Source organism: Thamnophis elegans, chromosome 5, assembly GCF_009769535.1.
Source record: "Thamnophis elegans isolate rThaEle1 chromosome 5, rThaEle1.pri, whole genome shotgun sequence".
NCBI lineage: Eukaryota > Metazoa > Chordata > Lepidosauria > Squamata > Colubridae > Thamnophis > Thamnophis elegans.
In genome coordinates, this window is record NC_045545.1 from 77,254,004 (window position 1) to 77,267,007 (window position 13,004).

At 38.6% G+C, this 13,004-nt stretch overlaps 1 protein-coding gene across 1 annotated transcript in view; it reads right to left on the minus strand.

The window, feature by feature from the left end:
- Window positions 1-13,004, minus strand: part of PREX1 (phosphatidylinositol-3,4,5-trisphosphate dependent Rac exchange factor 1) — a 233,455-nt gene that overhangs the window by 70,795 nt on the left and 149,656 nt on the right. Inside the window, exons 9-11 of the mRNA XM_032218666.1 lie at window positions 12,454-12,603; window positions 10,199-10,346; window positions 4,734-4,834 (exon numbers count right to left, since the gene is read on the minus strand). Of these exons, the coding sequence (XP_032074557.1) occupies window positions 4,734-4,834; window positions 10,199-10,346; window positions 12,454-12,603 (399 nt within the window). The remainder of the gene's footprint in view (window positions 1-4,733; window positions 4,835-10,198; window positions 10,347-12,453; window positions 12,604-13,004) is intronic.

A 13,004-nucleotide genomic window follows, 5' to 3' on the forward strand; every position in this document is an offset into this window, starting at 1 on the left:
TTTGGAATGAGCTACATTGTTTAAGATTTACAGATAATGGGAAGCTGTGTTAACGTAGTGGGTTTATTGACCCTTCTCTGTTTCCCCTTTCTTTTTAGGTGTGTGTGTATTTTTTATTATTCTCTTTTTTTTTTTTGGCTTTTCTTTTCTTTTCTTTTTTTTAATTTTAAAGTTAGCTGGCCTTATTATACTCAAATGCTTGTTAAAGAATTATGCCGGGTATGGGACCTGCGAAGCCGTAAGGGGGTTAGGGAGGGGGGATTATAGGGGGGAGGGGGGAGGGTGGAATTACAGTTTCAATTCTTAGAACAATAAGAATTCACTTGTATACTGCGGCTCGTTTTCCTTTTTTTTTTTTTATTCTTTTAAAAAAAAAAAAAACTGATGGATACACCAAAGCGAGGAGAAGAGGGAAAGAGGAGGGAGAAGTAAAGAGGGAGTGAGAGGGAATGTAAGGAGGGTGAGATGGAGGGAGGGGGAGATGTCTGAGGGGGAAGGGAAGTAGAAGAGGGGAATTCTGGAGGGCTGAAATGAAAGTTGGAGGGGGAGAAGAGAGGGTGTATGGGGGATTGAAGTGTTATGTTGGGGTTTTTTTTTTTTTTTTTTTCTCTCTTTGTTTTTTTGTTACGCACAGTATATAAGTGATTGTATAAAATGAAAATGAAAATGAAATAAATAAAATGTATTTGAAACAGAAATTAAGCAAGGATGTCACAGGATTGCAATTTCTAACTTCCTGCCAGTTTCCCCAATGACTTTGCTTGTGGGGCGCTAGCAACAAAGATCACAAATCATGATTATGTAACTATGGGACAATGCAACAGTCAGAAATCAAGGCTAGTTGTCAAGTGCCTAGATCGAAATCATATGACTGGGGGAGGGGGGAACTGTGCTGGCTAGAATTTAAAGGACTGGTTATAACTACCACTCATTCAGTGACATTACAACTTTGGATGCTGAATGAGTGATAATTAAATGAGGACCACCTAGGCACAAAGACAAAAGATTGTATTAAATGGTAGTTCTTTCGTAGCAAAACATACTTCTGCTTGCACAGATCATTTATATCTGTACATGCAAAATTTTCTGTAGCCAAGATAAAAGTGATATTATTAGTAATTTGTATTTAAAATAATAATAAAATTGCTCTTTGTTCATGTATTTAATTTTAATTTACTTTTCTTATTTTTTCTCTCATACTGCATATTACAATTTAGAAACAACACAACATCCAACTGGACACTACATCTTTCTAGATGTAGAAAGTAAGAAGGTTGACTTTGTTGGAAATATGGGGGAATCATTACTTAGGCAAAAAAAGGCTGGAATATTTTTAAAATCCAGATCAAGATAACCTAGGTTACACTGGCAGATGCCTCTCTAATTCACTGAAGTATAAGGAGGAGGAGGAGGAGGAGATACAGCATTGCCAGACCTGCAAGATTCTGTTATAGTTAATCTCAATAAAAGCAGTTTTAGCCTTTATGAGGAGTCGATTTCCTGTTCTGATCTACTTAATGGGCTTGACACTAGATTGCCTTGGGGGATCAGACAGTGTACTTTTGCATTAAGGTAAAGCAATTACTGGATTTAATCCAATAACTAATAGCAGTGAGATCGCAACTTAGTGGTAAAGCATACGGTTTATGTGTGAAAGGATTCAGATCCAAACTCTGCAATTTTCACTTAGAAAACAATCGAGAGGTATAAAGTATGAGGAAGACTTTGCCATGGAAATCTGTAACAGGGGGGCAAACAGGGGCAAATGACAATATTCATATGATAATGTAATCATGCAAATACTATGTTATGCTCATAGTGTAATGGCAGTTGTATATATTGAGATTTTGCTTCATTGCTTTTTGCTGCAGAAGACACTGGGTTTTTCATTGCTGGAAACCCTGGAGAGCTCCGACCAACAATAGTAACCTACACTGACAAATAATAGTTTCCTGCGACATTGCAGTATCTTTCAGATCCTTTAAAATGGCATTGAATTAGCTGGAGAGGTGTCTTTCCATGAAGGGCTGACAGAGATCATCAATCAAATAGTTCTTCATTATTGTGACAATTACATATAATATGAAGATGCATTGTATCAAAGAAGCAACAACTTTGTTAATATTGTCGTGCCAAGCGGCTGCTGTAACAGAAGGAGATTATTGAGTAGTATATCTTTATGTAATTACATAATTACAGCTATAATGTCTTTTTTTCCTAGTACATTGACTAAAAGAATGGCTAGATTCTAATTATTTTCTGTGCTCAATATTTCATCAGAGCATACTTGAAAATTGAGTGCACTGAACACTCAAGAATTGATGCTGTCTATTCCAGGACTAAACAAATGGATCTTCTCAGGATTTCAGTTTATGAAAGTATCTTCTACTATTGTCTACTAACACTGTTAGAAAAAAAGATTTCTGGTGTACTAATGCAAAGAGATTATCAAAAATGTCAGTCAAATTTAATAGAACTCCCGCATGTAGAAATTTGTTTCAGAGAGTTTGCATAGGATTGTGATGGTGAACCTATGGCACGGATGCCACAGCAGCACACGGAGGCCTCTCTGCCAGCACACGAGCCCCCTTCCCCCCCCCCCAGCTGAGCTCCACCATACATGTGCGCAGGCCTCCCGCCAACCAGCTTATTTTCAGGTCTCTGTAGTGCGTGTTGTTTAATCAAAATGCAGTTAAAACATTATACAAGCCATCGAGAAAATAACTATATACATCCAACAGGAACAGGAAATGCCTCACAGGAGCAGACAGAGGTAAATCCTAGAGGGACAGGAAATGCATCACTGAACAATGGAGAATGAATGCTAGAGAGGAATAAAGCTGCATATACAAGGGAGACACAATACCTTTAACAGCGTCCACATGCACGGGAGGCAGCGGAACGCAAGGGGGTGTGGTACACCTCCTGTGCCCTGTTTTTGGTCCCAAGAGGCTTCAGGGGGGGGGGTTTGCATGCAAATGCGCAGGGTGGGGGGGTCATGCGCACATTGCATTATGGGTGTGGGCAAGTGAGGACAAAAAGCTAAGCCATCACTGGCATAGGAATTAAGATGACTCAAATTCTTTAGGAAGAAAATGTCTCATTACTTTGGAGTTAATTTTCCAGCTTTGAACACCTGAAGATTGCAGCAGGCAACCCTGCTGCTTAAATAAGAAACTGATACTGTTATTGGGAAGCAGCAGGAGAAAAACAAGTTCTGGGTCTCATTGTTGAAGGAGAATATCCTGCCCATCCAGCAAACCGCTGGAGAATTATTTCACACACTAGAAACAGATTTTGATTGTGCTACCCAGGGGCATTCTGAGAGGAAAAACAAATTATGGCTCTGTGAACAAATACATCTGTTCAACATATTCATTTGCTCAATGACACATCTTGATATGTATGTAAACATCTGCTTCTTAGATCTAAAAATGTGCAACCCGCAAGATGGGAGCAATTTATTACAATGGTAGATCAGCACAGAAAACAAAGGGAAAAAAACTGGTAGGGTTCTAAACCTTAGGTATATACTATTATTTTAGCTTTGCCATAAAATTTTACCACTCTACGCAAAAACATAATGTAACTTAAGCTTTGGGCTGAATTATTCTAATACTGAATTAGACTGAAGTCATCTTGGATAATGCACTGTTAAATTTCAGCAGAGTTTGTCACAAGCACAAATAACGTTGTCCCTCAGTTTGCCACATGCTTGTCCACTGGCTAAAGGCTACCACTTGTGAAGTAAATGTTTGATTTAATATCGCACAAACTAGACTTGAAGAGATTATCACAATTGCTTACCTGGAAGTAACGCCTACTGCATTTCTTCAAATTAGAATTTAGAAATCTTAAATTAGAACGTATTTAGTCTGCATTTTTTGTTCCTATTTTTGTGATAAACTCCATGAGACACAATGGAATTTACTATTGAAGAATATGCATACAGAACCACAATGCCAAATGCATTATTCTATTTTGCAATCTAATATATATATATAATGAGCCACTAATAGTGAATCATCATTACAAGAAGTGTAAACCTCCTCTCTTCATCTTGGTTTCCAGTTTAGAAACATAGAGATGAGTCTTGTAATATGTTGGTCTCCTCGTTGGAATTTATTTAATCATTGCAAATTTAAGTGTGCGATGGTTCAGCAGTTAAAGACGCTGAGCTTGTCAGCTGACAGTCCAGGTTTGAGTCCCGAGCCCTGCGCATTACTTGCCTCAGCTCCTGCCCAACGAGCAGTTCAAAAGCATGCAAATGCAAGTAGATAAATAGGCATCACTTTGGTGGGAATTTAATAGTGTTCCATGTGCTTTGGCATATAATCATACTGGCCACATCATCACAGATATGTCTTTGGACAAAGCTGACTCCCTCGACTAAGAAACAGAGATGAGCATCGCCCCGCTACAATCGGACATGACAGGACAGGGGAAACTTTTACCTCAACCTTTTTGTGGCTGGCCCTGGTTTGTTTAGGAACTCTTTCAAATACACACATATTTATGTTGGCCACAAATTTATAGTATTATATTATTTCTGGAAACTATAGTAAATGAAAAGCAAACTATAAAAATGTTAAAACAAGCTCCTCCAATTAGGGAGCCTCCCAAAGTTCTGATTGAAAGATTAGCTTTAGTATATATTTGGCTTCTTTTACATTTAACTTAATTTAACTTTATTACATCTGATGTAATTTTATGCTGAAATATAAAATACTCACCATGATGGATGATGCCGTTCTCCAGCAGAGCTTGTCCCAAATTGACCCCTTCTTCTGGTTTGCTTATCTCCCCAATTTCTTTCAACCAACAAACGAACTCACTGGAAAGAAAAAGAGAAGCAGTTTAACGAACGAAGCTAGTTTCCTATTTCCTTAAGGCAAAAAATAAATGTGCAAGATGTGACATGACCCAAGGCATTTTTCTCTCTACCAGTTAAGCAAAGCATATTCACATGGAAGCCACATTGTGGTTAGGGTGCTGATGTTCAAATTCCTGCCCCCTTCACAAAATGCCCAGAGAGACTCATTTTCTGTTCACCTGGTCTACTTCAAGGATCCTTCGTAATGTGTTTAAACAGGCTGACATGGCAGCATTTTACGAATCTTTCCTGAGTTTGTGCATGCATGATCTTTGAATAGTGACATCTCTGTATGAGCCTTTAGCTTTCTCTCCTAATGATCAATTCTTAAGATAAAACTCTGGAAATTTTACCTAAAATGCATCCTATTTAAATCATCTGTCAAATTGAATGTGTTAACTTTTTATTTAAAATGTATGAACATATTATGGTTATAGATTTACTCAATATGTGCTGATTGTGTATAAAGAAAGGCATATCTCTCAGTCACTTATAACTTTGACACTAAAGTTGACTGTGTAATAAAGTACTGATATTTCTACAGTCACCTTAGAGGTCATTGAGACTACTTCTGCAATTAATCCGTGATTAACACTTGGGCTTCTGAATTGCATGCCAGAGGCTGCAGTCTAAGAAAATATGGGTGCAAGATGGGGAAAAATGTATTAATTTGTATTGTTACTGTCTCATTTGCATGTTCTGCCTTCTTTAAAATTACCACTTGGATTGAATTCCTAAATCTCGACTGTAAAAATATAATTGGTAGTTCTTTGATTAGGACAAAATCCCATCAAAACAGCAGATGCATATAAACATGGAGGAAATGCCACACCTACTCACACTGAGGACGTTATCTAGCTGGGTAATGAAAGGTCTGCAAATGAACAACTAAGCTCAGAATGGCCCAAGACTTCATAGTTCAATCCTGAACTACATATATTCAATCCTACTGGAATGCAGAAATTCATGTCATTTATTCAATGACATGAATAAATAAAGTTAAATAATAAAATATTGTCAAATTACAATAAAGAAGTCAGCAACCTAACTTATCTTTTATTTATTTCCTTTGTTCCAGAATTTCACCATGAATAAGAAGAACTGAAGAAGCTTCTTGGATGAGAAGCAAACACTCCAAGCAAAAATAAAGCAAGTCCAGTTGCTTTTTGAAAAAGCACCTTTGGGACAACCTTGACCTGAATGACTGAGAATCTCCAAAGAACATGTGGTAGAGACTGGTGTTCTTTACTGGTCATCCATAAACATCAGAAAACTGTATCTACCCAATTTGTTAACTCTGATCAACTTTTTCCATTCCAGTGCCTTTCAGAGATTCCAGCTGTCTTTCTACAATTCCTATTAAATCTCATCCTGTTTAGACAGTAATTTCAACATGCAGAAATTATGTTCACCCACACTAACTACTGAGAAGTCCTGCAATGAGTTTATACAGCTTTTCTTTTTTTATCCCCTAAATGAATTTTAAAATGCAATTTATTTTTTTTGGTTCCCCCCCCCTCCCCGAAACAGACTACCTGTGGCTTGGATGAGTCAGCCGTTCCTAAAACATGTTGAAATTGTAGAGTCAAATTCACTGCAACTGGAGGCATGGTTTGGATAAGCAAGTGACATACACAAATGGCAAGAATTACAGCTATTTTATTGTACATCTATTTCCTCCGCAGGGGTGCACTTTCATGCTTTGTCTGGCTTTTGCAGTGCTTTGAAATAACCGATTTTTCACTTGGCAAACTACCAGATTCCCTCAGGAATAAGGGTAATGCCCCATTCATCAAGGGTTTTTTCTTTGCCCGATCTCTTTCTTGTTCATCCATGGCTACAAAACAGCTGCAGTCTGTCTGGATCGGAGTTGTGGCTTATGCGTTACGACATAGCATTGCAGTCATTCATTCAGAGAAGAAAGAATACCTTCTAAGAAAGCAAGGCTAAATGCCTCCAATGACATTTCATACAGTTTCCCTCTTCTCCCCGCAGTGTGTAACTTAACTCATGTGCTCATGTTTATGATTTTCCTTTGAGCCATGTCTATGATTACTGGAAGAAAGCTGAATTTAATAATAGCTCCAACTAGGTATAAGAAGTGTGTTGGTTTTGAAAAACGAAAAGTCAGCCCTGGTGTGCCTGGAGGCCCAGGGCAGCCATTCTGGCGGGGAACAGAGAAGCCAGGATTGCCTTTTATGCGGGGACCCGAGAATAACATGGCCACCGTGAAGCTAAACCTATCAGACCACCGAGCCCACACCAGACCTGTTGCCACTGCTGACATCAACACCAAACAGCTGTTGGTCAGCTAAGCGGCTGAAACAAAAGCAGACGCTTTTGAAAAGACTGTAGCTGGTGATGTAACTCTGCTGGCCTCCCTGCTTAATGTCTACTGACTCAGCTTAGGGAAAAATGGGGGGGTGGGATGTGCGCATGAGTGGCTGAGGGGTTAGGGAACAGTTTAAAATGGTGGGTCAGTTACTGGACAGTTAGTCCTGACTTTGAATTTCCTGTTGATGGATGTCCATTTGTGCTGGGGTTTGTGAGGGAAATAAAATTTACACTTCAGAATTTTTCCTCATGTTTACCTCAGAACTTCCTGTCACATGATTTTAAAAAACAGGGGTGGGTGGGGGGAGATACCTTACAGCTACTCCTTGCACTTACAAACCATCGCAGCATTCCCATGTCACACGATCAAAATTTTGGCCCTCAGCAACCAGCAGATATTTATGAAAGTGGCAACATCCTGAGGACATGAGTTTGTCAGCTTCCAACAAGCAAAGCTAATGGGGGAAGTCAGATTTGCTAAATGATCTTGTTTCATTTAACAGCTCAAGATCACGTGAAGTGTTAATACCACTTTATAATGCCTGGGTAAGGCCACACTTGGAATACTGCATTCAGTTTTGGTCACCACCATGTAGAAAAGATGTGGAGACTCTAGAAAGAGTGCAGAGAAGAGCAACAAAGATGATTAGGGGACTGGAGACTAAAACATATGAAGAACGGTTGCAGGAATTGGGGATGTCTAGTTTAAGAGAAAGAAGGACTAGGGGAGACATGATAGCAGTGTTCCAATATCTCAGGGGTTGCCACAAAGAAGAGGGAGTCAAACTATTCTCCAAGGCACCTGAGGGTAGATCAAGAAGCAATGGGTGGAAACTAATCAAGGAGAGAAGCAACTTAGAACTGAGGAGAAATTTCCTGACAGTTAGAACAATTAATCAGTGGAACAGCTTGCCTCTAGAAGTTGTGAATGCCCCAACACTGGAAGTCTTTAAGAATATGTTAGATAGCCATTTGTCTGGAACGGTATAGGGTTTCCTGCCTAGGCAGAGGGTTGGACTAGAAGACCTCCAAGGTCCCTTCCAACTCTGCTATTGTATTGTAACTGTTGTGATTTGGCAGAAAACTATGGCAGAAAAGGTTGTAAAACTGGGCACAATTTATTTAATAACTGCCTGGCTTAGCAATGCAAATTCTGGTCCTAGGGATGGTCTCAAGTTTAAGACTAAATCTGTAAGTTTAAAAAAAACCATTATCTCTGTGACCTCAACGGAAGATATTACCAAAGAAAAAAGACTAGTGAAAGAGATTTTGAAGGATCGGGTCCTGCACATTGACTTCTGTCTGGTCCTAGTGAGAAGGATGCAATTCATAAGAAAGCAAATTTGCACTGATGCAAGAAGAAAGATTAGGAAGGTCATGGACAAGTAAGGCCTTCAGAAAAAGAGCAGCTATGTTTGGAACCAATATTAAGTTCTCTACCAACAACTTTGTATACTCTGAGATCTGTCAAACAAACTATAAAAGTCCCACTTGCTGTGCGTGACAAGATGCAATGTTAGTGGTTTGAGATCAGAATAGCAAGAAAATGTGCAGACCATATTTTGAATGGGGGGAGCATAGTAAGATGAACAGATATGAATTAATTGATCTGTTATGAAAAGCAAGCTGACTGCTAAAGTTAAGTTAGAAGCTCACCATTCTATTCTTATCTTTCATAGGTTTGGTAGTTGTGGGCAAAGCAGAAAGATTGCTACCTGGAAGGATGAAACCTTGTTTATAGTTAGATATGTCAATTTGGAATTAGAATACATAAAGGAATAAGTTTCAGATCAAAATGGGGGGGGGGGGGTCTTATGTTTTAAAAAACAGTGGGGAAACATTAAAGTACTTATAGAGAGATATGTTTAAAGCTAGTACTAGACAAAAGCAGGATGGGGAAAAAAAGTAAACTACAGTGGGAAATATTTCATGCACCTCAAAAAAAATTATTGCAAGATCTAACTAACACCTTCTACAGGCATTTGGAAAAGACAACTTCCACAGCAAAATAAACAAGAGATCCCTCATGATTTAATGCAGGGGTATCAAACTGGCATCCCCATCCCAAAGGCTGGATGAGTCATGCACAGGCCATGCCTGCCCCAGCTCTATGAAGGCAAAAAACATCACGATACATTATGATAGATCATGTGACGCAATCGAGCTTGACACCACAATATTCATTCAAAATATGTTGTGGATCAATTCAGAACCTTAATGCTGACAGTATCTAGATTAGGGATGACAAACCCATGGGCCAGATGCATCATGTGCTGACCACACCTACGCCTGAGTTAGCGAAAAGGGGGGAGAGTTGCGATGCATCACATGACGATGCTGTGACGATGAGAGTTTGACACTCCTGATCTAGACCCATGAATGGAGTCTAACTAATCATCCTTGCACAGCTTTTCCCATCAGGGAAAGTAATCCCTGCAGTTGTGTTTTGTCTATTAGAAGAAGATGCTGTACTCCATGCCCATGATTGCTTCTTGAAGTGTCCAATTGTGGTAGAATGTAATGTAGAATCCCAGGAGTAACAGGATGCTTCCCAGAGAATAAAGAGATAGCAGAGGCATCATCCTACTTTTATTTCTGCATTTTAAATTCAACATTATAAGACAAAATAACTGCCAAGAGTACCTTTTTTTCTGAGCAAAAAGACAGAGTTAGGGGAGAAGGAAGGCTGCACAAGGTAGGCTGTCGAAACTATTTTCAGATTGTAAGTGCTTGTTTTGCATTCGATTCCTTCCTTTTCTAGTGATCTTGTCTCTCACATCCAAAAGAATCTGCTGCCATTACATAATCCAAGGGCATTATTTAGGAATGAATGATTAATTTTAATAAATTAACTGTAATAGAGGTTAAAGACCTTTCCAATTAAGTTCCATCAAAGCACATCTGATTTGGCTCCACAAACCATCCACAGAAAACTCATAGTCCTTTCAGTTAATTGGAAAGAAAGGCCCCATTCAAACCAAAATCACTTACTTGCCAAAAAAGCACTTGGGAACAGTGCTTAATTTTCTCCTCCTGTCTTTGATAAGATTCACTTTCTTGTTCGTCATCATGTGATACAGTTTTTCTCCTTTCTCAGCAATCATAGCATAAGCATCTCTCTCCATGCCTAGCTTCAGACCTAGAAAACAAAAGCAGAATCTTCCATAAACACTTCCCAGATAAACTTGATCAAAAAAAAAAAAGGTTGGCCTATTACCAACTAGATCACAAACATTTTCCTTTCCTCGGTGGAAATAATTTTGTAAACAAGAGAGACAAAAACAAGCTTCTCAGTTGTGAATAGACACTTCTTCTCCCCTAAATAGAGTAAGGGTAAATCTGAAGATTCTTTTCTATCCTTTTTCAATGGAAGCCGCTCATTCCTTTCCATCACAACTAAGGCTGTGTATATTGACAACGCATCCAAATCAATCATAAATATACTGAATAGACTGCATCAAGTTTCTGATCTAATTAGAGAAAGTGTAGTATTATGTCCAGTGCAATTCAGAACTGTTTTCATGATCAGATTTCTACTGAAATTATTTGCAGGGGGGAGGGACATTCTGGCCAATTGCTATCTTCTCTCCATTCTATAATACATTACTCCAAAACACTTGCTGACAAATTCTGCCAAAGGTAATTTGCAAAGTCAGATTGGGATAGAAAGCAGTCTGTGTAATTCAACACATTCTCAATTTGCAACTACATCATCGAATTCTCTGAGGTAAGGAGAAGATTGCAACGCATCCCTTGCTCATCTGGTTAGAGCATAAAACATTTTGTCTTGGTGCTGATAATGGCTTGGCTGTTGAAGTATCTCAACCAGATGGGATTGCTTTTCAATAAAATCTTGAATTCATGCCTAAAACTTCCTTGATTTTCTTCTTCTCTTTGACAAATAGAAATTGCCTCTAGGCAAACAAATGAATCTCTAATTGTCAGCCCTCTCAGGTAAACCAGACAGGGAACATAAGCAGATGAACTAATTCTTCTTTATAATGTAATGGCACCTTAGATCAAATCCACTCCCTTGAATAGGTTGGGGCTTTTCTTTTGACAGAAATCAGCAAAAAGCATCACAAATCAGGTTCACAAGCCAGGATGCTGCAACTGGTTGCAAATGCGAATAAGTTGGCAAGTGCCCAAAATGCTATCATAATTTCAATGGAGTATGTGTCAGTTTGAATTGCCTCCATGGTCAATTTTTCATGCTTATGGAAGATTTTAAAAGAGTTTAATAATACAAGTAAATGCCAGAACCTTAACGAAATGTGTGTTATAAAAACTATTATAGTTTTTCCATAGTTATTAGCATAAGGAATACTAATATACATTCCTTCCCAGAACATCTTACAGCAGGCTCGGGAATCCCTTGGAAACAAAAGAGCCTGCAACAAGGCTTTATTATATATTAATTTTTAACACTCTCCTGTGGTCTTATTATATGTAGGTTTTATTGTTTTTGAAGGTTATTTAAGATATGTTTTATCGTTCTGTTTTTATTGTATGCCATCCAGAGTCACATTCGTGAGCTTAGTGGCTATATAAATTTCACAAATAAATAAATAATAAAGTTACCGTATTTTTCGGAGTATAAGGCATACTTTTCCCCCTAAAAGAGGCTGAAAATTTGGGTGCTTCTTATACTCTGAATGTAGCTTTTTCCGAACCTTTTTTTCAGCCCTAATGAGGCGCTAATGAGTGAAGTGATCATCCCTATTTGCCTGCTTTTCTCTTGCTTCTCTCTTTGACGATCAGCTGTGCATTAGAAGCTGTTTTTTATTCCCAACCAGGGGATAAAAAGCACGCTAGCGCTCAAAATCAGCAAACCTATGTGCTGAAGCTAAGCGGACTAAGGATGCTAGCCAGATGAATACCTGGTAGGCAGAATTTTCCCTCCTATTTTCCTCCCAAAAAACTAAAGTGTGTCTTATATTCTGAAAAATACGGTACTTATTTGCTTTTAAAACAAGAGCCATAAAACTTTTACATGTTGTGCAAAATAAACTCAAATATGACTTTATATGTGCCAAGAGTACTTCAGCGCCACATCTCTGTATCTGTTTTAAGGGAGAAACTTTCTACATTGTAGATGTTTAAATTATACCTTTGTACCGGCATCACCATATATTTTTTTGACTATGACAATGAAAATAAGCTGCTCCTTTTTTAGATGGGAAAATTCTGCAAATGTATACCGATTTTTGTTCCTAAAATATAAAAAGTGTCAGCCACACACTTACTTTCTCTTTGTTCCCGCTCCTTGATTATAGCATCCAGCCATTTCTGTTTGTCCTCTGCTGTCTTGGCCATACAGACAAACCATTTGTTTTTTGCCGTGTTGTGTATCTTCCATCCATTTGTTACTGTGTAACCATTACTGTGGTAATCTGCTGCAAAAGCACAAATGGACCAAGAAGAGAGTGAGTGCAAACCTGGAGCCTAAAAGGAAAATAAATTCAACCTGGGCTTCATCATTGTTCGTTTTTTATGGTAGTAATAGAGACAGCTAATAGGTGTTCCAAAAGTTTCATCACAATTTTTAGATATTGAATTGGACCACAGATGGAATGAAACCTGGTTCCTATCTTGCATGCCACTGAAATACCTTGTGTGGGGAATTGTGAAAATAATACTGAGAGTATTCCAATATCAGGTAAGAGAGGGATTAAAGAGAAGGTATCTATTATATCAAGTGATAGAGCAGTGGTGTATTCCAGATCCTGTCGCAACCAGTACGTTGTGACAGGGCCGGCATCCACCTCGGGCACACGTGCTGTGCACGTGTGCGCAC